Source organism: Canis lupus, chromosome 24, assembly GCF_003254725.2.
Source record: "Canis lupus dingo isolate Sandy chromosome 24, ASM325472v2, whole genome shotgun sequence".
NCBI classification, from domain to species: domain Eukaryota; kingdom Metazoa; phylum Chordata; class Mammalia; order Carnivora; family Canidae; genus Canis; species Canis lupus.
In genome coordinates, this window is record NC_064266.1 from 17911794 (window position 1) to 17935778 (window position 23985).

General features: G+C 39.7%; 1 protein-coding gene across 4 annotated transcripts in view; it reads right to left on the minus strand.

Moving 5' to 3' along the window:
• ATRN (attractin) overlaps positions 1 to 23985 on the minus strand; it is a 161557-nt gene that overhangs the window by 69544 nt on the left and 68028 nt on the right. For all 4 annotated transcript variants that reach the window (XR_007405710.1, XM_025469459.3, XM_049100733.1 and 1 more), the window contains 10 exons: positions 23667 to 23910; positions 21711 to 21894; positions 20478 to 20632; positions 16588 to 16672; positions 10441 to 10661; positions 8355 to 8476; positions 7158 to 7296; positions 5322 to 5512; positions 2293 to 2512; positions 711 to 896 (listed from right to left, as the gene is read on the minus strand). Coding sequence is in view for 3 of the 4 variants with exons in the window: in XM_025469459.3 (XP_025325244.1) it covers positions 711 to 896; positions 2293 to 2512; positions 5322 to 5512; positions 7158 to 7296; positions 8355 to 8476; positions 10441 to 10661; positions 16588 to 16672; positions 20478 to 20632; positions 21711 to 21894; positions 23667 to 23910 (1747 nt within the window). In the remaining variant the exon portion in view is untranslated. The remainder of the gene's footprint in view (positions 1 to 710; positions 897 to 2292; positions 2513 to 5321; positions 5513 to 7157; positions 7297 to 8354; positions 8477 to 10440; positions 10662 to 16587; positions 16673 to 20477; positions 20633 to 21710; positions 21895 to 23666; positions 23911 to 23985) is intronic.

A 23985-nucleotide genomic window follows, 5' to 3' on the forward strand; every position in this document is an offset into this window, starting at 1 on the left:
TAAAAAATGTATTCATTTAACTAATCTCTATGCCCAACATGGGGCTTGAACTTACCACCTCAAGATCAAGAGACGTATGCTCTTCTGACTGAACCAGGCAGGCACTCCTAAATTACCTTCTATTTAAAGACTATTCTGTCAGTCAAAATTCCTATTCTGAGGTGACTGCTTAAATGACACAATAAATTTAAAGAGCCCCCCCCCAAAATTTAAAGAGCCCCAAATCTTGCCCAACATAGAAAAGCGGTTTCTCCCTTCCTCTATTAATCCCAGGATGTGGACGATGAAGGGGGCTTAGCAGAAAGCACTTATTTCATGAATCAGGAAAGGAAGATGTGTAGACATTACATGGGTTGAGCAATATGATCCTAAAGCTGGGCAAGCTATTTCTGTACTCTGTCCTACAGTACTTGCTTTTTTAAAAAGTTTTTACTTATTTGAGGGGGGAGGTGAGGAGGGGCAAAGGGAAAGAATTTCCAGCAGATGCCCCCTGAACACAGAGCCCAAGGCAGGGCTCAATCTCCTGACCCTGAGTTCACAAAATGAGTCAGAATCAAGAGTCAGATGCTTAACTGACTGAGCCACCCAGTGCCCCTACAGGGCTTGATCTTGCATGAAGGTTCTCCTCGGGCAGTCTCTGATCTTGTCCTTAGAATGTTCAGAGGCTGACAGCACTGCCCCACAGCGGGAGCTGCACCCTCTTCACTTACGGGGGCAGCTGCTCATGGTGTACCACTCCATACACTGGCCAAAAGGGAAGGAGGCCACATAGGCATTGGAGTCCACACACTGCTTCATGTTGCTGCACCACATGCACTCAGAGCTGCCACTGGTGCACTCGCCACACGCTGTCCGCAGGGCACACGGCGTCCGGCACTGCTTGGCGCTGTGGTTCGCTGAAAAGAAACCCAAAAGAGACAGACACTTAGAGCTCTCACCATGTTGGCTAAGATCAAGGGCTTTCAGGATAGGTTATGATCCATTAGTGTGCCATGAAATCAAACCAGTGGGCTACATTAAATGTAGGAGAAAACAGAAAACACAGAGTCACCATGTACTGGTTAGTCAAGTATATTCAGACACTTGGGAAAAAACTCTTTTCAAAGAGCATTAAGGACAGATATGAGGAAATAAGCTAATCTTTCCATAAGAGTAGTTTTTTTTTAAAGATTTTATGTATTTATTCATGAGACAGAGAGAGAGAGACAGAGAGAGAGAGAGACAGAGAGAGACAGAGACATAGGCAGAGGGAGAAGCAGGTTCCCTGTAGGGACCCCAATTCGGGACTTGATCCCCAGACCCAGGATCATGCCCTGAGCCGAAGGCAGATGCTCAACCGCTGAGCCATCCAGGCCTCCCAAGAGTAGCAGTTCTAAAACTCATTACAATATATGGGACTCAGGATGAACTTCAGGGGTTTTAAAATCCACCTGAACATGAAACTTGTATCTTTTCGGGGGGGGGGGGGGGGGGGGAGACGGACCACCACATTCACTAAATGCAGCACCAAAGCATTTAGGACTCCAAATGGCTGAAAAACTTCCCTACAGGAAGTTTAGAAACTATATTTTAGTAGGACGCTTACAGGGCTATGGATTTTTGTCTACACCTCTGTACTCTTCAGACAACTTACAATACCTTCCTACAATGAGACACGGTGTCATCGGAGTGCAGTGTCCCAAAAAGCACCCACAGAACTCCACCTACTGTGTGTGAGTCCCTCTGCAGGAGTAAGATGCTTGTCTCTGTGCTGCAGGTGCTGCCCCCGTGCTGCCCACGGCAAGCCTGAATGTAGCCCAGTGGAGAGACATGAACCTGAGGAGCTATTTGTTGTGTAGTCCTCAGCACTGTCCTATAGCTCTAGCGTGGGTCAGGTTAGCTTCTGCTATCATGTAACCGCTCTCACTTTTCTACCTACTGACACTTTTCTTTGTACTGTCCCTGCAGTGACCTGCATGCATTTTTATCTTTTCTCTGCATTTTCTGTTCTTTCTTCCAGTGTTTCTCTGCCAACCTCAGGACATTGGCCTTTCAGAGTAATTCTCAGTATGTTTTATGGTCAACATACCAATCAATCTCACTGTTAATTAGAATGTTAGGTTCTCTGAGTAGTGTTATGCTTATGGCTCATACTATTCAGGGCAGTATAGTATGGCTCATACTATACTCTGCTTCATATGCTTGAAATCAATACCTCATCTGTTATCTCACACCTTTCAACATTTCACTATGCCTCTGACAGTTTCTCTTTCAGTGAACCTCCAATGACACACTATTCACCCATATACTTACCAGGCCTTTCACAGACACTACCATTGAGTGGGTTGATGCAGGTTGCAGCCTTCAAGCCCCGAGTACTGGGTTCTGACAAGATTCCACAGAATCCAGCATCACTGGGCTCAGATGGCATCCACTGTAGCAAACTATTTGTGAATGGGGACATATCTTCCCAGCACCAGTACGACACATTGATCTTCCGAAGGCCAACCCATGGGGTTAAGGTGAGCTTGGACTATAGGCAAAAGAGACACAGCTTTGAATACAAGCAACATCTTGAGCAAAAGTGCCTTACAGATAAAAACCACTAAGTTACAGATAAAGGAAAGTCTCCCCATCCCAATTCAGCCATGGCAGATTAGGACAGACTATCATTTCTAATGTTACATATCATGCCTGGCATTTCAATATGGCCATTTTACAAAGGACAGAAATATAACTCAGAGAAGATAAAACCTTCAGAGATTAGTGGCAAAGCAGTAATTAAGTCCCTAAAGTACTATACTGTAATGACAGATGTTATAAAGAGATGGCCATCCCCTAACATTGGTTTAAATAATAACTCATACACGAAGTCATCTTACCAATATTTATGAAATACTGGTTATATGCCTATCCTAGGATCATTATTTAAGCCTATGTTGGGGCTTTGGCCAGTTCAGATGATTGAAGATTCCCGCTTTCAGCTGGGGTGTGCTGGCTGGCATTGAATTTTCTAGGGAATAATAGGGGAGCAAACCTTTGGGGAGTCTGTGTTTTCTGTTCTACTAAAATTTCCTTCTCATTACAATTTTAAAAATTTATAAATCAAAGTACAAAGTTTAGTCCAGAAATGGAAGATATTCCTAGTATTGACAGTTATAAAACAAAATGTAAAATGTATTTCTATTTTTGAGAGGAAAAAATACATTTGCCAATTAAAGACCTAAAAGGGATAAACACACCCAGAAGTTATTTTTAGTTGTAATAAGTAGGCTCCATGCTCAACATGGGGCTTGAACTCACAACCCTAAGAACAACACTTGAGCTGAGATCAAGAGTCAGTCAGATGCTTAACCGACTGAGCCACCCAGGTGCCTCAAGTGATATTTATTTTCTGATTTTAATGCTAGTAACTTCTAAATTTCCTTTGAAATATGTATTCTTTAAGGAAAGAAAGATAATCAAAACTAGTATCTCTTAAATTAAAAAAAAAAATTTTAGGTAGGCTCAATGTCCAATGTGGGGCTTACACTCACAACCCTGAAATTAAGAGTCGCATGCTCTACTGATTGAGCCAGCCAGGTACCCCAAACTTAATACCTTTTAAAGTCCTTCAATATCTTCCACTGGCTTTCATGACAAAATTCATAGCAATTAGCATTACACACAAGGCCTCTCAGGATCTGGCCTTGATCTCTTGTGAGGCTCGGAAATAAGAACCCCCTTCCCCCAGCCTACACCAGCCATGCAAACATACCAGCAGCTCATCCCTCAATTTCTGCATCTTGCATGTGGGGGTAACAAGGCAAAGACAGTGCTTCCCTCTCCACCTTCCCACTCCCTCTCTCATCTTCAGGGGTTACTTCTCTGGCTGTCTACCAGCTAGCCTTTACCCTACAGGCCGGGTCCAGTGCTCATGCTTGTTCTTCCGTGCAAGCCTGGGCTCTAGGTCTAGACTTGCAGCTATGGAAGCACATATGTTATAGTTGTCTTTCGTCTGTAAGTCTCACAAGACTGTGAATTCCTGTTGTTCAAATGTGCTCCCAACAGACCTGAGTAGGCAGAACCTGCTGGAGCTAGAAAACTAAAAGAAGAGGGAAGAGGGACCAGGAGATATATCTATATATCTGTGGCCAGCTGGGAGAGCAGGACCCTTCTAATCAGGTGTTCTTTCAAAAACACTGAATTGGGGGGTCATTGGTAATGTGAAAGGCCGTAAGTCCTCAATTTTCTGAGAGAGTGACTATAGGTAAGACCAACCAACAGCCAAGGACAAAACATTAGAAGAGGCCCATATTTGGGGGTGAGAAAAGAGAAACAACAAACCTCTAACAGAAATTATAAAATGTGAAAAAGCTTTCAAAATATCATAAAACATCAAATGGGGGCCATAATGTCCCGAGGTTACATTTATAGCATATTACCAATGTGTAGCTGTCTATACCATACCAAAGTTACACTGGAGAAAAGACCAATTGGAGAAAAATAAAATACTATAGGGCTCTTGCCACTAGTATCACAACAGGTGGTATACCGAGGCCAATACAGCCAGGACTCAGACCACACTTTCTGTGTCCTTCCCTGAAGAAGGCTGCACCCAATGAAATGCTGCTCATTCCTCCTTCCTGCCTGATGAAAAACATTTCCCCCGAAGAGCTCTGTACGAAAGCCAATACTGTTGAAAAAGATTTTGTCTTGTAAATACCTACTTAACTGAGAGTAGGACCACAGTTCTAGGGTTTTGGACCCAAAAAAGGGCAAAATGTGGTTGTGGAATATTAACAACAAGCCACTTGAAAGCACAGGGAAGACAGGAAGAGAATTTGGGGCCTTTCTGTGCTCAGAAACTCTTGATAAGAAGGTGACCTCTCCTCTGGAGCTGGCCAGACCTAAAAAAGACTTAATGAACATCTAGTCCTTAAGGTGATCACTATTAATTATTACATACTGTAACAATATCTGAAATGTGACAGACTCAAGTGGCTTCATTCAACCTAGTTCATCAGTAGTGACATCCCTTCTCCTTCTCCCCAAGCAGAACACAGGGAACAAACAGATACGAAAGCATCAACTGATGTCACAAGGATACGTGACACACATGTTACTATTTAATACACATGTAATTATTCATTTATACTCTAATCTAATAGATATGACTAATAAAATGTTAACAATTTTAAGGTAAGAAAGAAAGCATTAAAGGAAGAGATTCTGATGGTGCTGAACCCCGGTCTACTATGCTCATACTATGACTCTGCTTGCCAGGCATACCACAGGGAAGCTGCACTGGAGCTCTCAGTACAAGGGTGGGTACTAGAAGCTTAAGATCTAGGTTAACTCACCATGCTCTGTGATGACTGCATTATTCTCAGCTGCTTAAGGACAAATTCTACCTTCTTCTGGGTTGTAAGAGAAGCCAAAAAGGCATTGTGGTTTCTACAGGACAATTTAGCATTGTCATAATTCTCCTTGGCAGTAGTAATTTTCAAACACGAGTTTCCAACCAAATGCCAGCCAATGCCACAGATATTTTCTTTTGTAAAGGAGGGAGAAAAAAAAGAGTTTTAGAAATCATACAAAACTACTACGTTACCAGTTCAAATCACCTGAAAGGTTTTTGCAATTTGAATTCCATAGTACTTCTCTAGGATGTGGTGAGGGTATCCCACACATTACTGAAGACCAATGAAGAATATAAGAATGTTAGACTTCACCAGTCCTATTTCCTGGATCTCAAGAGGCATATTCTAAGGTCAACTCTTTATGTCTTGGAGGAAGAAATCTTAGGTGCCAATGCTAGATTTCTAAACCCCCCTTTGAAGGACAATTAGAAATAAGACTAAAATCCTAAGTAAAGAACAGAAAAATGAATATGCATATTGAAAGGGTGGGGAAGAAAACCAGAGGGTGGAAATGAGTTGGTGAGTAAACAAGACTACAGTCTTCCAAAGATGCATTGTTTTCACATCAAGTGGAAGGTAAAATCAAGGGTACAAAATATCCCAAAAGTGAGGTGGAAAGATACTTTTTAGGAAAAAAAAAAAAAACCCTAAAACAAAACAACCCCAAAGTGATACAGGTGCAGCACACAAGGCAAGACTGTAACATGCTCCTGTGATTGCCCTGAATCCACCCAGTTCAGCTCTGTGCCCTGAAATGCACAGAAGCTATGTATGTTTCCTGGAAGACAGGGAATGAGCAGGACAACTCTGCCAGAACCAAGTACCCTGGAGACACCACCAACAATGCCCATTACCAGTCAATGAAGTAAGTGGAAAGTGCCATAGGAAAGGGATCATTTAAGAGCACATCAAGATCTGCTCTGCCAAGTGTGGCATCAGTATCACTATTCATTAAAAGGTAGATTCTAGGGCCCCACCCCCAATGAGTACCAGAATCTGACTTCTGACAAGACTCCCAGGTACTCTGCAGTGCACTGAAGTTTGATGCAATGAGATAAAGAATGAGAAGCTCACACTCATGCAAGCTGAATCAAGTACTTTCAAAGGATATTCAAATGGAGACTAGCAGACCCTGCTACCCTGGGCATGCTTCATCTGCCATGCAGAACCAAAGATGTCCCCTTTCTTCAAAATCCTGGTTGGGCAAATATATTACAGAACTCTTGTTGTGGTTGTCTGGCCTGAGGCCTCAACTCTCTTTCATCTTGAACACCTCAGATGGCATAAACTGAGGTATTCAGGACAGGAGATCACCTCAGGGAGTGCTACTGATAAAAGCATCTCTCCTCCTTCATGCCAGAAGGTGCCTAGTCCCAGTGGTCTGTAAGAAGTACTCTTCATAAAGTGTCCCGCAGACTGGCTGCCAAGGCTGTTGCATTCTACTGCCAGGTGACTATAGCAGAGATGAATGAGGACAATGGAGCAGGCTTGATGATATGGAGCTAAGCTGTCATTCCATTCTCCAGAGCAGCAGATGATACTTCACTTTATTTCAAAGCACAGGAGGAGCAAATGCTTAAGAACTCTATTTTCATTTTTTTTAAATAACAATAGTGATATGGGGAATGAATGGATAAAATAAATTTGTTCCTTCTGCTGGATTCAATCAAGGCTGCACAGTATTGGGTGTGTGTGTATGTGTGTGTGTGTGTGTGTGTGTGTGTGTGTGTGTAGTCTCTGGACCCACACATATTAAGACGCCCCTACAAGGCCTACCAGGCAGGGCAATGCACTCCTGATTCCGGGGCTCCCACTGGCAGTTCTGGTCCAGGGCACAGCTCCTGCAGCTGGTCTTCTTGTTACAGTAGTACATGGGGTTATCCTTGGGACAATTCTCATATCTGGAAATGGAGATCTAGAACACAGTGGGCAAAAGCTTTTCTTTTAATACATGGACAGAACTCCAACTGAGGATAAATAGAATACTAAAATCAACAAAATCTAATTGAGGAAGCAAATTACAAATAAATTAATTAATTAATCAATCAAAGAAATAAGATGCAGATGAAGTGGCCCTGCAGTGAAAACAGTATGCTGAAATCTTCTGCACAGGGCATGCCTGACCCAGCAAGGAGGCAATATGCTCTTTTAAATACCATGCTTTAACCTACTTTACTGTAAAGTGGTGGTGTTCAACCTGCTGCTTTTCAAACGCCTCCCAAACAGACTGAAACTTTTATATTTTATGAACTGCTTTATAGAATAAACTGTCAAAAACTACGCTGAATCACTGTACCTTTTTTTGCCCTATAACCTGAATTTAAAAAATCACAAATGGTGGGACACCTGGGTGGCTCAGCAGTTGAGTGTCTGCCTTTGGCTCAGGGCATGGTCCTGGAGTCCCGGGATTGAGTCCCACATTGGGCTTCCTGCAGGGAGCCTGCTTCTCTCTCAGCCTGTGTCTCTGCCTCTCTCTGTGTGTCTCTCATGAATAAATAAACAAAATCTTTAAAAAATAAAATTTAAATTTAAAAAATCACAAATGGTGAGCATAAATTATATTGAGCCAAGATATAAGACAAGGAGATTTTGTTAAGTCATCTCATTCACCTTCAGTCTCAAGTTCTAACTTGCTTCCAAAAGCTTGTACAGCTAGAGTGAGGTCACCATGACAAGCCTCACACCAAGCATCTAGGATCTAGCTATAGCCATGCCTACCTAGGGAGAAGGGAGTACACAGAATAACAGTCCTGCCTTCTTCTAAAATACTACATACCAATCCTTGTGGCTAGGAGGACCTTTGAAATTAGGATGTTTATAGCATCCCTTCCAATAATAAACTCCAAACCTACACTAGAGGTCTTAAAAATATCTCTGGGATAGTATTTATATCATACACACTACAATCTTACACCGAACCGCTCCCCCTGGAGTGTTTTCATCCTCTGCAACCCTTGAACAGTGACCCCTGACCTGGCCTTCTGTGCAGCTGTGGTTCACAGGGACACAATGGTCACTGCACCAGTGGCAGTCATTGGTGTTGGCTGTGCAGCTGTAACAATCCGTGTGCTGGTCACATCTGTCATGGTCAAGGGCTATGAAAAGAAGAAAAACTTATCAACTATGACCGCTTCTCCTTAGAAAAGTCACAGGCTATTTACAGCTGCTGTTGAGCACAATCTGAGACTAAGATTTAAAAAAAAAAAAAAAAAAAAAAAAGGTAACAAGGGTCAGGAAATAAAAACTGGCAGGAAAATATATTGGTGTGTTCGGGTTAAAATAACATTTAGAAATAAGTAAACAATCTGAAGAAACACTATTTTGTAAACCTCCTCACCCCTGACAAAAGTACACAGAGAGGGAAAAACAAAGATAGGTTAATTTAATTCAATGATAGTGAGATATAATAGAAGTAGGTGTGGTTCTCTGAATACTTCTCTTCCCAAGAAAAAAAGCAACTAGCAAATAGAATGAATACCAAGAGTTGCCTGAGAGCCAAACAAAGTAATGCAGAAGACCAAGCCATTCCTCCCATCTACAAACGCAAGGCTAATCTGTACACAGGAAGCAGACAGCACCACAGAACCCCAAAGGAGGCACTAGGCCAAGCTACAACCTGTACACATGTCTGTAAGAGTACAAGTTTGAGACCTTCTGGGCTACTACAGATCTGCTGTATCTCCTATTGACCCTAGACAGGTCAAGTTCAGCAACAAGAGAGGCTGCACAACCTGTTGCTTTATCTACCAATCCACTTGTGGACATGGCACATGGTAGAACCCATGGGCAAGACAAGGTAGGGCTGACCCCCACAAAGCACTCTCCTTAGGTTACTCTACCTGCCCTGGTCATCAGTTCAATGACTGGGCCCATACACAAGGCAAAGTAACCAGGGATGTGACATTTGAGATGAGTTCATAGCAAAGGGGTTCATGTTGAACCACCTGAGGTAATTAAATATTATTTCCAATAATCTTGGACATTTAACTTGAACTTTTACAATTTGGTTTAAAAAAAAACAACCCCAATTTCACAGATTTTATCCCTTTGAAGAGACAGTGTCTAAACCGACCAAGTTCTGGTCCTCTTAGTTCTCCAGCACTCATTGGACAGTTGCCTGGGTGTCCTTTTTAGGGATTTATGCTCATCTTAATTTGGAACATTCCAGTAGAGTGTAAGCTGACTCTATCCACCATAACCTTCAAGGTAACTTGCTACACCAACACTAACAGTTAAGAAATTCAACCAACACTCTTTAAAATAATTGAAGTGAACAAATATTTTGCAAATCCTTTTTTTAAAAGGATTTCTTGGGTATTACATCACTGTATTACACTGTGCTATACTGTCAAAGCAAAACTAAGTAGGCAAGATGAAGAAAACCTGGAAAACAAGGGATGGTTTTAAAAAGCCAGGACCACTGTTCATCCTTAGCAGCTCTCTGTCTTGCTATCACTGCTGTGCCCAACTAGAGAAGCTAGAAAAGAATACTTTGCAAAGAGAGCAACTCTACCTGTCTACTCCAACATAACTTTTCTGGGTTGGCCTTCTTAATCTCATCCTTAACATTAGAACTGCATAATCCAGTAATGGTAGCCACCAGCCTCATGTAGTTCTTAACTTAAAGTTTACAATTCAGTTCATTGGTCACACCAGTCTCATTTCAAGTGTCTCTGGCTAGTAGCTCTTATACTGGGGCAATGCATATATAACACAGTTCCATCATCACAAAAAGGTCCTACAGGATTGCATCACCTGAGACCAACTGCCAGGTTCAGGTGTTGGTATACAAAATCTATGCAATGCCAAGGAGGTTTTATCTCCATCATTCACAGATAGCTTCTAGGAGCCATATGGCATGTTCCCATCCATTGTAAAGATGTTAACAAAACAATTTTCAAACACCCCTAAAACCTTTGTACCAGTTATTATCAAACAATTCTGGATAATAAAATGAACATAAAAATGCACATAAAATATGCTAAATACCTTCTTAATTCTTAATTCAGACAAAATGAGATTTCAAATTAAATTTTAAGAAGAGAAAAAAAAAACTTACTTCTTTTGGAAAAACATTCTGATTTTAACTTTTCTTCTTGTGCTTCAGTTGCCAACTCCCAGGAGATACAGTGAGATGAAACTGTATCCCACACACACCGGATGCCAGGTCCTGCTGCTAGACAAGCAGCTTCACTCCGGTGTGCTTCACACTGTTCTGAGGTGAATACCAGGATGTCACTGAGAAGGAGACTATTGAAACCACCAAACACATACATGGTGCTAAAAGGAAAAAAAAAATAAAAGGAGAGGAGTAGTTTACCGAAACTTTTATATATAAATGCATGATATGTTTTTTATAATCTTCAGACAAAATGTCCCTGAAGGTCCATCAATTCAGGATGTGATGTGAGTAAACTATAATACATCTACACAACAGCAGTTGGTAGATACAAAAAGGAATGTAGATGATTTCTATATACTGCTATGAAGGATATAGTGCTATGTGGAAAAAAAGAAATACAAAGAAAAGTATATAATGTATGTGACCATTTATCTAATCTAGTGAGGGAAAAAGGAAAATACACACACAAATTCATTTTTCATTTTAAAAACAAGAACAACAGAGTGCTTGGGTGGTGCAATTGGTTAAGCATCCAACTCTTGGTTTCAGCTCAGGTCATGACCTCAGGGTGGTGGGATCAAGGCCTGTGTTGGGCTCCATGCTCAGCATGGAGTCTGCTTGGAGCTCTTTTTCCCTCTCCCCTGCCCCTCCTCCTCCCTCAAATAAATAAATCTTTAAGAAATTAGAAAATTAAAACAAGAACAACAATGAAGCTTCTCTTTGACTTCTCTTCTTAAAAGGACTAAAGACAATAATCAACCTAGGAGCAACGAATATGACTAGTACTTAGACTGTGGTATCTAAAAAACCCTTCCCTCCCTGACCCCTCAAAAAAACCCTAGGACTCTTTAGAAGCAATCCCTAGGAAGTAAGGTTTAAAAATAAAAACAAGAAAAAACAACTGGGCTGAAAAAATCAGCAGTGGTACACTGGGGAGACAGACTCTACAGAATTAGTCTAGGCAAGACACTAAACAAACAGTAACAACAATCCCCAGAGTGATGGTGGGGGAATCAGAATCCACATCTGATATTATCTAAAAGGTCTGTTTTTCAACAAAATGTTACAATATATGCAGGGGCGCCCAGGCAGCTCAATCAGTTAAGCACCTGCCCTTGGCATCTTAAAAGCAACAAAAGCAGGATAGCTCACCACATATAAGAGAATCACATTAATATTAATAGCTAAGACACAATGGAGGCCAGAATGCATAAGAATGAGAAACTGAAAGTAATGGAAAGAAAAAGTCAAATAAGAATTCTCTATCCAGGGGCAAAAAAAAACCCCCAGTAAGTGTTTCATTTTGTTTTGTTTTAGGAAAGGAAATCTTCAAAGTATGTTCTCTGATCGTCAAAATGGAATTAAATTAGAAATCAATAGGCAGAAATCTGTGAACTCCACATATATTTGAAAAATAAACAACATATTCTAAATAACTTATCGGTCAAAGAAGAAATCACAAGGGAAATTAGAAAATATTTTTAATTAAATGAAAACAAAAATATGCCATTTCAAAATCTATGGGATAGGGTTAAAGTAGTACTTAGAGACTAACTTACAGCTTTAAATACAGATGTTAAAAAAAAAACAACAAATAAACCAATCTAAACTCAATTATCTAAGCTTCCACCTTTAGAAAAAGAAAAACAAACTAAACTCAAAGCAATCAGAAGGGAGAAAATGATATAGAGAATAAACAAAATATATACAGAAAAATAACAGAGAAAAATTAATGAAATCAGAAGTTCGTTTTTTGAAAAGATCGAGAAAATTGACAACCCTTTATCTAGACTGACCAAGAACAAAGACAGAAGCTAAATTAAAATCAGAAATGAAGAAGGGACATCATCATTGATTTTATAGAGATTAAAAAGCATATAAAGAAATATTAGGAGCTTTTATACCAACAAATTAGATGATTTAAATGAAACAAATTCCTATTATCAAAACTAATTGCTCAAAAAATTAAAAATAGAACTATAATCTGATCTAAAAATTCTACTTCTGGGTATATATTCAACAGAACTGAATGCTAGGACTCAGGCAGATATTTGTACATCCATGTTTATAGCAGCATTATTTGTAATAGGCAAAAGTTGGAAGCAAACCAAGCATCTACTGATAGAAGAATGGAAAAACAAAATGCGGTACACATACACAAGAATGTTATTTAGACTCAAAAAGGAAAGAAATTCTGACACCTGCTACAACATGGATGAATGAACCTTAACAATATTATACTAAGTGAAATAAGCTAGCCACTATAGGACAAATACTGTATGATTCCAACTAAAGGTACCTAAAGTAATCAATTCATAAAGACAGAAAATAGAATGCTGGTTGCCAAAGAGAGAGGGAGCAGGGTAGTACGGGAAGTTATTGGTTAATGAGTAGAGTTTCAGCTTTGCACAATGAAAACAGTTCAGGAGATGAATGGCAGTGACGGTAGTACTTACAATGTGTGCCACTAAACCATACACTAAAAAATGGTTAAGATGGTAAATTTTATGTTATAAAAATTTTATCACAATTTAAAAAACACACACCTAAAAAACCTGCTTAGCATGAAACATAAAATCTGAACAGATAAACCTATCACAACTAAAGACTGAATTTGAAATTTTAATCTTTCCACAAAAAAAGCCCCAGACCCAGATGAATTCCACCAAGTCCCAGAATTCCACCGAACATCAAATATTTAAAGTGTAATACCAATCCTTTACAAATCCTTCCCGTAACTAGAGGGGAAAAGAATATTTCTCAACTTATTCTGTCCAGTATTAATCAGACAAATGTATCACAAACACCCCACAAAACTATGGAGCAATATCCCTCATGAATATATATAGGACATTTTTGAACAAGGACATTTTGTGGGTGAGGGATATGTTATCCTGATTGTGGTGATGATTTCAGAAGTGTATACTTATCAAAGTTATCACTTTAAGTATATTTAATTTTTGTGTACAACTCTACTTCAATAAAGCTGGTAACAGGTCATATATGCAGAATCACACATTTAAAACAAAAGCAATTGTGTAGTAGCTCCAAGGAAAGTTCTTAAAATGCTATTGTGGGAGGCCAATACCACCAAATGATGCAGTTTGTATCATGGAGAACACTGGGCCATATTTGCCATATACATGGTATCTCTCTGCCTGTGGAGTGACATTTGCTGGGATATCCTCAATCCTGTCAACCACTGTGCCAGATTAGAACCTAAAGGAAGAGTTAGGCTGGGGACTGTATAGGCAGGAGACATAACACTATCCTTACATATAATAATCTCTTGCGAAAATCTGAAGAACAGAAACAAAATAGTTTGGCACAAAAGACAGAACAGAGGATTCTAGAAAATATAAAGGAGAACTTGCTAATAACTGATGTGTACAGAAAAGGAAGGAGCTTCCTTCTTAGGTGAGTTCTCCATCCCTGGACATGTTTAAAGAGGATAACTGCATTAAGTGGAAGTTTTGAACAAATGACTTCAGGATCTCTTCCAACTCTGAGATCTTATGACCTGCCAGGAAGTTTAGAACTAACTCACAGTGAGGCATCAAGTAATTCACTCTCACTTATCTCAATTTCCTTCAAATATACACAAGACTAACTTATTAAAACATAGAGATTTTGTGGCTCTCTAAGCATCTGTTATATCTAAAAATGGACACATTTCAATTACCAAAAATGAACTTCATGTTTAATCTTTAGTCTATTGGTTTAGTATTGTGTTAAGCAGTCTGGATTCAACTTGTCAATCTGCTGCTTAAACCAAGTAAGCTCTATCCCCCTCCCAGCTGAAAACAGCTGGTGTTTTCAGCAATTCTGAATCCATCTGGTTATACGTAGGCTATGTGAGGTACACAGAGCCCTTCAAAAAAAGGCCTGGAGCAGGCAACTGAAAGGAACAGCTGCATCTCCGCAGCCCCGGTGCCTCACAGCCAGCTCTTCATCCCACTCCCCTCACAAAAACAGCAACAAAGTGCGGCATGGCTGACCCAATGCTGTGGATCCATCACTTGGAATACAAAGAAATGGTATGAATCAAAGTTTCTCTCTCAGTAAATTCTTTCAAAAACTGAAACTAGCCATGGCCTCTCTCATCATCTGCTGCCCCCTCCAACTCTGCCCCATACACACACAGATTATTCATAGGCCCAAACATACCAGTGGAATTACACAACAAATGAAAACATTATTATAAGTCAGGCAGCCATTACTAATTTTGAATAGTGGTTAAACTATATCATATGGAAACTGGCAATCTTCTTTGAGTTTGTATAAAACCTCAGAATGTTTTAATAGAAGATCCATTTATTTGCTAATTACCACCACCATACTAAGAGCTGCCACAATTTAGCTAACACCTATTATGTGCCAAATCCTGTACTAGGAGAACCAAGAGGGCAGATGAATAAAGCAGTGGCCAGGTACCCATAGGCAAGATGATGAAAAAATAGCCCCACTGCTTTTCAGATGAAAGCATTAAGAGGTACTCATTAGAAAACTTCAAGGTTTTCCTCACTGAGGAAGTATCAACTTACAATTTAAGATGACACTTCAAATTAATAACGGTTTCAGTCTATACTATCACATGTTCTCACAGAAAAACCACATTTATCACTAAATTACAGCTAAGTGAGTACTTTAAAAAGTTGTCACCTTTTCCCAACATCTAAATTCTCAATTTATTTTGAATAAATTGAATTCTGTCAATTCTTCCTTCCTGAAATCCCCAAGACATGTTGCTGGCTCATCTTTCCTAATTCCAGGTCTTCATCTCATCTTGCATCATAACAGAAATTCTGAAAGCCAAAGGAAACCTAACATAATGTAGGCATTATAGCATCTAAATAGTTTTAGGACTGATAAGGCTCAGAATTTTAGGTGAAATAAGCAACATTCATAAAAGCTGAAACAAAATGGGAAAAATTAAGAACATGATTAGGCTGTTTAACAAATCACAAATCTTTATTTTTATTATTTTTTTAAGATTTTATTTTTAAGTAATCTCTACACCCAATATGGGCTCAAAATCACAACCCTGAGATCAAGAATTGTATGCTCTACCAGGGGGCAGCCCCGGTGGCTCAGCGGTTTAGTGCTGCCTTCAGCCCAGGGCCTGATCCTGGAGACACGGCATCGAGTCCCACATCGGGCTCTCTGCATGGGGCCTGCTTCTCCCTCTGCCTGTGTCTCTGCGCCTCTCTCTGTGTCTCTCATGTATGCTCTACCAACTGAGCCAGCCAGGTGCCCCAACAAATCAGAGATCTTTTTTTTTTTTTTAAGATTTTATTTATTCATGAGAATACACAGAGAGGAGAGAGAGAGAGAGAGAGAGAGGCAGAAACACAGGCAGAGGGAGAAGCAGGCTCCATGCAGGGAGCCTGACGTGGGACTCGATCCCAGGTCTCCAGGATGATGCCCTGGGCCAAAGGCGGTGCTAAACTGCTGAGCCACCCGGGCTGCCCTAAATCAGAGAAGAACTGTGAAGAACAGGCAGAGTGGCCATTCTGGATCTTCCTTCTCCTGGGGCAGATTTATTTAGCTCAGGCCAGGCCTTTTTGAGCGATGAGGGATGCAATGAAATGAAATACAGAATTCAGAATACCCAAAGACTACAGATTTATCTATATGAATCTTCACAATCTCCCCATCTCTGTTCCTCTATCTTATCCTCCATCTGAAGTGCCCTCTCTTTTTTTAAATCTCTCATTACCACTCAGATACAACTATGAGAAACCTGATAACCCAAGTACCACAAACAACAGTGAATAGCAGAGGGCATAAGATAGTAACTGCATGTAACTCTTGTTGTCCCGTGCATTCAGATAGCACCAAACATGGCATACTCCTACATGCTAACAAAATCACCCAACAAACTTGGCATTATAAGTAAGTAAATCCACACCAGATATTTTAAATATAAATCAGGAAATTCATACCTACATAATTCTGCAAAAATACTAATGGGTTGAGGGAATCCTCCAAATAATATGTAAGTCCCATTCCACTTTTTCATGTTCAACTTCATTTTCATTTTAAACACAAGAGAAAAGGAGCAAGTGTTTCTTTAACATCTACCTGTTGTGTAAGACTGCTGAATGGCCAAATCTGTTGACATCATGGTGGAGATCAGGTCTGGGAAGCACTGACCAGCGGTCACAAGCTAGGAGCAAGAAAAACACATTTCAGAAAGAACCACTCTTCAAGATCAGTAGGAACTGGCATCTTCTTTGGGGAGAAGACTGTGACAAGTACAACCTCATAAGATGTATTTCTTGGTTTTTCTTAATCACACCATTATTTCTGAGGTAAAATGTGGCAACAGCAGAGGAGCAGGGCATGGAAGAAGGGTAGGACGATACAGTAATTCTAATTCATGAATGCATCTAACATCCATGATACTCACATCACTCACTCTGTTGCCCATCAATTTTAACTAAAACGCTTCTTAACAAGAAATTTTATAATTTGCAAAACTCATTTAAGTAAAATATGTGGGTTTCATAATTTTTTCCACTCCATATTGATTTGTCCAAATTCAGTAGGTAAAACAGGAAAATACATGCAAAAAATGAAAATAAATAAATAAATAAATAAATAAATTTCCAACTTCATCTAATGTTTTAAAAGTCCTTTCCTTTTTATTTTTTAAAGATTTTATTTATTTAATCATGAGAGACACAGAGACAGAGAGAGGCAGAGACACAGGCAGAGGGAGAAGCAGGCTCCATGCAGGGAGCCTGATGTGGGACTCGATCCCAGGACTCCAGGATCACGCCTTGGGCCAAAGGCAGGCACTCAACCGCTGAGCCACCCAGGCGTCCCAGTCCTTTCCTTTTTAGAACACCTAGGATCTACTGATTTTCCTTTGTTCTGATTCATGCTATCAATTCTTTTCTGGACCTTAATCCAACTAGCACTGCAGTACCCTGCTAACCTCACTCACACTCCCTCTCTGAAACACTCATACATTCACACTCACTAAGCAACCATTTTACTTGGTCCAGACTTTTACCCAACCTTAACAGCAGCTTTCACTTCCTTTCCCCAGCCTAGACTCTGTGGTCTTCTTCACATGGAGAAGAGGCCATCAACTCTCATAGCTTTCTGCCCACCCACTTTGTTTCCCTTCCTAAAACCACAGGGTGGCAGGGACTCCTTCCTTTTGTTACACCTGACTTTTAACACAGCATTATGCCTTCTCTTCCCTTCACAAAGAAAGTGGGGGTTATTTTTTTTTTTACTAAAATAGTCAACATTCATGGTGTACATCTCATCTTACATTATTGCAGTCTGGATTACTCCTCCCTGTCTAGAGGCTAACAAACGACATCTTTGTTGCTAAATCCAAAAGGCTCTCCAAAAAAAAAACAAAAAAAAAAACAAAAGGCTCTCCAGTCCTTGTTCTCCTTAAGTCCTCTGCAGCCATTATTAACCACTCTCTCATGGGTCACCAATCTTACCTTAAGTTCCTCCTGCTTCTCTGATATGCCTGCATAGTGTTCACTCTCCTTCAGACTGCTTTATCCATCCATTCTCTGGCTCTCTGCTCATCCCTGATCATACATGCTCCCTAGAGGCTCACCCTTGCGTAGGGCTTCCCAATGACTTTGGTATGGCTCGGTCCCATAGTCATCTCCAGCTGAACATGGCCCCAAACCCAAATTACTCCCTTCCTCCCAACCCAGACCCTCTCTTTCTACTTCCAGCCTTGGTAAAAAGCACCATTTACCACGGCCACACCAATTACCTGGCCATAAAGATGTGCACCCCAACAATCCTCAAGTTCCCAGCAGTTCTCAAACCCATCTCTCTCTTTACCCTTACTGCCACTTCAACAGCCTTGGTTCCAACACTCCTCAGGACTTTGCAACAGCCTCCTAACTCCTATCTTGCCCCTTCCCAATTACTCACCACAATGCCACAAAAAGATCTTCTTAAGGTACAAATATCCTATGACCTCTTCTGTAAGATTCTTCAAAACCCCAAACTCCTCAGCATGACATAACAGGTCTCTCAAGATCTGACTAGACTGGTAGCTGCTTTCTTCTCTAGTTCTGCTGGAAGCCATTTCTCCTTGATGTGCAACTGATAGAGCCAAAACTACTCAAAGGCCTCAAGTATGTGGTAGGGTCTCTTTTTCCCTCTGTGTCTCTGTACAAGGGCTTGCTTCACGTGGGAAGTGTTACCTAACTTCACCTAGCTGACTTCCTCAGAATCCAGACCCTACTCAAGACGGCTTTCCCTGCCCATAACTCTTACTCTCTTGAATTAAGGCATGCCCACAGATACTGTCAGATATTCATCTCAGAGCAAGTAACACCCTGAATTGCAATTGTATTGTCTGCTCAGTTCTCTGCCTCCACCATTATGAGGCCAAGCTCTGTAATTTACTCATCTTATAATCCCCAAGCTCAGGGGTGGGCACATATACATCTGTTAAAAAAAAAAAAAAAAAATTGATGATACTTGCACAAGAGAATTTCTCGTATTTATTTTGCATGAACAAATACTGCCCTCTTATGGTCAAATATATTACCACACCAAAAAATTTAAAATTCCAAGTCAGGGGATCCCTGGGTGGCTCAGCGTATAGCGCCTGCCTTCAGCTGGGGGCGTGATCCTGAGGTCCCAGGATCAAGTCCCATGTCTCCCATGTCAGGCTCCCTGCATGGAGCCTGCTTCTCCCTCTGCCTGTGTCTCTGCCTCTTTCTCTCTCTGTGTCTCTCATGAATAAATAAATAAAATCTTTTAAAAATAAATAAAATAAAATTCCAAGTCAAAGTATTACTTCAGGAATATGTTTTTTAGGGAATGAGATAAAGCTATTAGTTAAACCAACTTAACGTAATGCTAGTGGTCACAACTACATACAACTATTATATAAGGCATTCACCTGTAACATAGGAGAGGCTGGTCACCCAACTCACCCTCAAAAATTAACATCCAACCAATTAATGGGAGTGATTTCACTTAAAAGAACTTAATATAGAAAAATATATTAAACAGTGAAAGGGAGTATAAGGGAAAGGAGGGAAACTGAGTGGGGAAAAATTAGAGAGGAAGACAAACAATGAGAGACTCCTAATGCTGGGAAACAAACAAAAGGTTGCCGGAGGGGAGGCTGGAGGGGGGGATGGGGTAACTGGGTGACAGGCACTAAGGGGAGCATGTGATCGGATGAGAACTGGGTGTTTTACTATATATTGGCAAATTAAATTTAAATATTTTTTTTTAAAAAGAAATCAAATACATTAAAAACATAAGAAACATAAACAAGAACCTAATACATTAGTAATGCTTTTTCAAAAAATAGATTTACAATATTTGCCACATGAATGTTAAAAAATACCATTTGGACCTCTTTCAAATGGCCTGACCATTTTTAACTAGTGCTATTTTCAGTTTGTTTTAAAATGTTGCTTACAGGCACACCTGGGTGGCTCAGCTGGTTAAGCATCCAACTCTTGATTTTGGCTTTAGTCATAATCTCAGGGTTATGAGATCAAGCCCCCAGTCTGGTTCTGTGCTGAGCATGGAGCCTGCTTAAAGATTCTTTCTTTTCCTCTCCCTCTACCCCTCCATCTCCTGCTCTTGCTCTTTCTCTTAAAAAAAAAAAAAAAAGAAGAAGAAAAGAAAAGAAAAGAAAAGAAAAGAAAGGAAAGGAAAGGAAAGGAAAGGAAAGGAAAGGAAAGGAAAGGAAAGGAAAGGAAAGGAAAGAAAAAATGTTGCTTATAGATAAAAATTCTTGAAGGGACGCCTGGGTGGCTCAGCGGCTGAGTGTCTGCCTTCGGCTCAGGGCATGATCCCAGGTCTGGGGATCAAGCCGCATGGGGATCCATTGAGGAGCCTGCTTCTGCCTCTGCCTGTGTGTCTGCCTCTCTCTCTGTGTATCTCACGAATAAATAAATAAAATCTTAAAAAAAAAAAAAAGATTCTTGAAGTTAAAATGGCTTTGGGAAACTTACCAAGGTCATAAGCCATGAAATCTGAAGAGAAGCATTTGGCACCATGGCTCATGGATGTGTCATTGTGTGTGTTTCCTCCAAACACCAGCATGGTTCCACTCACTATTACAGCTGTGTGCAAGTAACGGAAAAATCGGCTGTCCTTAAGAATGGTCCTTTTGAGTTTATTTAAAAATAATAAATACAAGGTTAGTTTTGTAGAATGTTTATCATCTATTTGCTAATACAAACACAACCATTTTTTAAACTTCAGATCCAAATGTGCAAATACTTCTAGATTTTTCTCTCTATATAAGTAACTTTCTCAACAACAAATAGTAAAATCTTAAATTAGGCCTACCAGAATTTTTATTAAAATTAGAATTTTTATTAGAATTTTAATAAAACATTTTAAGAGTCTTAAGAGTATTCAGTCATAAGGTCTGAATATGTTATAATCCCAGTTTCTGGGTAGAAATCACAAAAAATAGAGACAAAAGCTTATATGCAATGCCTTAATAATAAGACAAAGGCTAGAAACCAAAACTTCCAACTGCCCAGTCTCTGTACATCCACATGACAGAGTATATACACAGCCTGTAAAAATGACAGACATTTTAATGAGAGACAGAATGTAAAATGATATCTACAGCATGGTCTCAAATATGTAAAGAAATACAAAAAGAAAGAAGAGAAACCACTGCTTTATATAATGACATCATTTCATAAATAAATTTGCTTTACATTTGTTAAAATTAGCATACTTTATATAGTTCACTTTATAGCAGAGGGAAGAGACCATCTCTGTTTGATGATGTCATGCAACGATGCCACTAGCTAACCCCAATGATGACACCTTAGTCATCAAGAGAAGGTTAAAAAATGGATATATTTTACTTAATTATAGCAATGTGCGTACGTTACAGCTTTGTAGAACAATTTATTCCTCAGGATTTTGACCAGCTAAAATTTTATAGAGGTATGGAGAATGTGAAAATTGAAAAACCAGTCAAAAAAATATCAAGCATTTTCTAATCAATTTTCTAATCAATCTACTACAAAATTATAAAATAATGCTACAAAATAAATACTGGCTACATTATGACCTTCTGCTTCTTTCCCATCCCAATTTCTCTATCTACAGCACTGAAGAGAATAATCTGCTAGGCCTGAAAACAAAAATATTGCCCAATATTTTCCCGATGAGTGCCAGAACTCACACCTTAGAGTAAAAGCTCAAGAAAAAGCACCCACCACATCTGGGTATCCACATCATATCTGTAGAGATCATCTGCGAGCCGGTATTTATTGGCGCTGAAAGCCTTGTAGCCCCCATGAACATATAGAGCCCTGGTCTTTCGGTCATAGACACTGCTATGGCCATAGCCCCCTTGGACAAGGGCACCCTGGGTAGGTAATATACTCCATGTGTTCTTAGCTAGAAGAGGAAAACAGTTAAAGGCAAATGTTGTAGGCTCCTACTCTAATACTTAAAATAACCAATTAGTTTAAATAAGGGATTTCAGGAGACTTGACACTTAAAAATTTCTTTTATCTTTTTATTTTTAAAGGAAGGCTATTTAAATCTTATAACAAAGCCAGCAAAAGAAACAGTCAACAAAACTAAAAGACAACCTACAGAATGGGAGAAGATATTTGCAAATGACATATCCAAGATCTATAATGAACTTATCCAACTCAACACCCAAGAGACAAACAATCCAATCATGAAATGGGCAAAAGACATGAACAGAAATTTCACCAAAGAAGACATACACATGGCCAACAAGCACATGAGAAAATGCTCCGCATCCCTTGACATCAGGGAAATACAAATCAAAACCACAATGAGATACCACCTCACACCAGTGAGAATGGTGAAAATTAATAAGACAGGAAACAACAAATGTTGGAGAGGATGTGGAGAAAGGGGAACCCTCTTGCACTGTTGGTGGGAATGTGAACTGGTATAGCCACTCTGGAAAACTATGTGGAGGTTCCTCAAAGAGTTAAAAATAGAGCTACCCTACGACCCAGCAATTGCACTACTGGGGATTTACCCCAAAGATACAGATGCAGTGAAAAACCGAGACACCTGCACCCCAATGTTTCTAGCAGTCATGTCCGCAGTAGCCGAACTGTGGAAGGGGCCTCGGTGTCCGTATCAAAAGATGAATGGATAAAGAAGATGTGGTCTATGTATACATTGGAATATTACTCAGCCATTAGAAACAACGAATAGCCATCATTTGCTTCAACGTGGATAGAACTGGAGGGTATTATGCTGAGGGAAGTAAGTCAATCGGAGAAGGACAAACATTATATGGTTTCATTCATTCAGGGAATATAAAAAATAGTGAAAGGGATTATAGGGAAAAGGAGAGAAAATGAGTGGGAAATATCAGAGGGTGACATAACATGAGAGACACCTAATTCTGGGAAACGAACAAGGGGTAGTAGAAAGGGAAGTGGGCGGGGGGTTGGGGTGACCGGGTGACGTGCACTGAGGGGAGGCACTTGACAGGATGAGCACTGGGTGTTAATACTATATGTTGGCAAATCGAACTCCAATAAAAAAATATACAAAAAAAATTAACAAAGCCAGGTGGCCAAACATCAATCTGTTAAACGTTCTAATGTATCATGTAGGAAAATAATTAAATTTAAAAGACTCAGATTTCCTGCAATTGAACACTTAATACCCCGTGACCTTCAGTGACCAATATACAGATATACTTTATGGACCTACTTTCTCAAACTATCAATTTATAGGTGATGCTCCCATACCACCACAAGAGATATAATAAAATTTAACCAATGGAAAGATTACACACTAAGGGGAAATCATGGTCCATTAAACCAATTCCTCAAGGGTTATCTAAATTTTTATTTCTTCAGAATACTTGTTGTTCCAAACTGTTTTTATTTATTTATTCTCAACACTGAAAGCATTAAAAAAAAAAAAAAAAAAAACACTGAAAGCATTTAGTGCCATCTTTGACTCCTCACCAAATTGACGGTAACAAGTATATCCTACATAGTAGCAACAATAATCTGAATTTCACTGGTAACACAACAACATTAACTGCATTCCAAGACAAAGTACTGGGTCAGAGTTAGGTGGAATCTTGTTAAACAGTCATAATAATAAGCATAAAGGTTTTAAATTTGACATTCAAAAATGATCCACTAGAAAAAAAAAATACCTACCCAAGTCATATTCCTGTACATTGCTTATATAGCCATAGAGAGGGCAATGACCAAAGATGACCAGCATGACTACTCGGCCAGTTTTCAATGTGACAATGTGTGCTGAGTGTCCGACCACTGCATACTGCTCCTTTGCTTTGGGAGTCAACAATACCCATGACTCATTATGAATATGGAACACTCTCAACTCATTGGTCACATTCCCTGTTGAATCAATTTTTCCTCCATACATGTATATTTTATCCTAGGGAAAAAATGTAAACAGAATTATAAAAAACATCAAAAGCATCAAATCTAAGAATGAAAAAGAGAAGTTCAA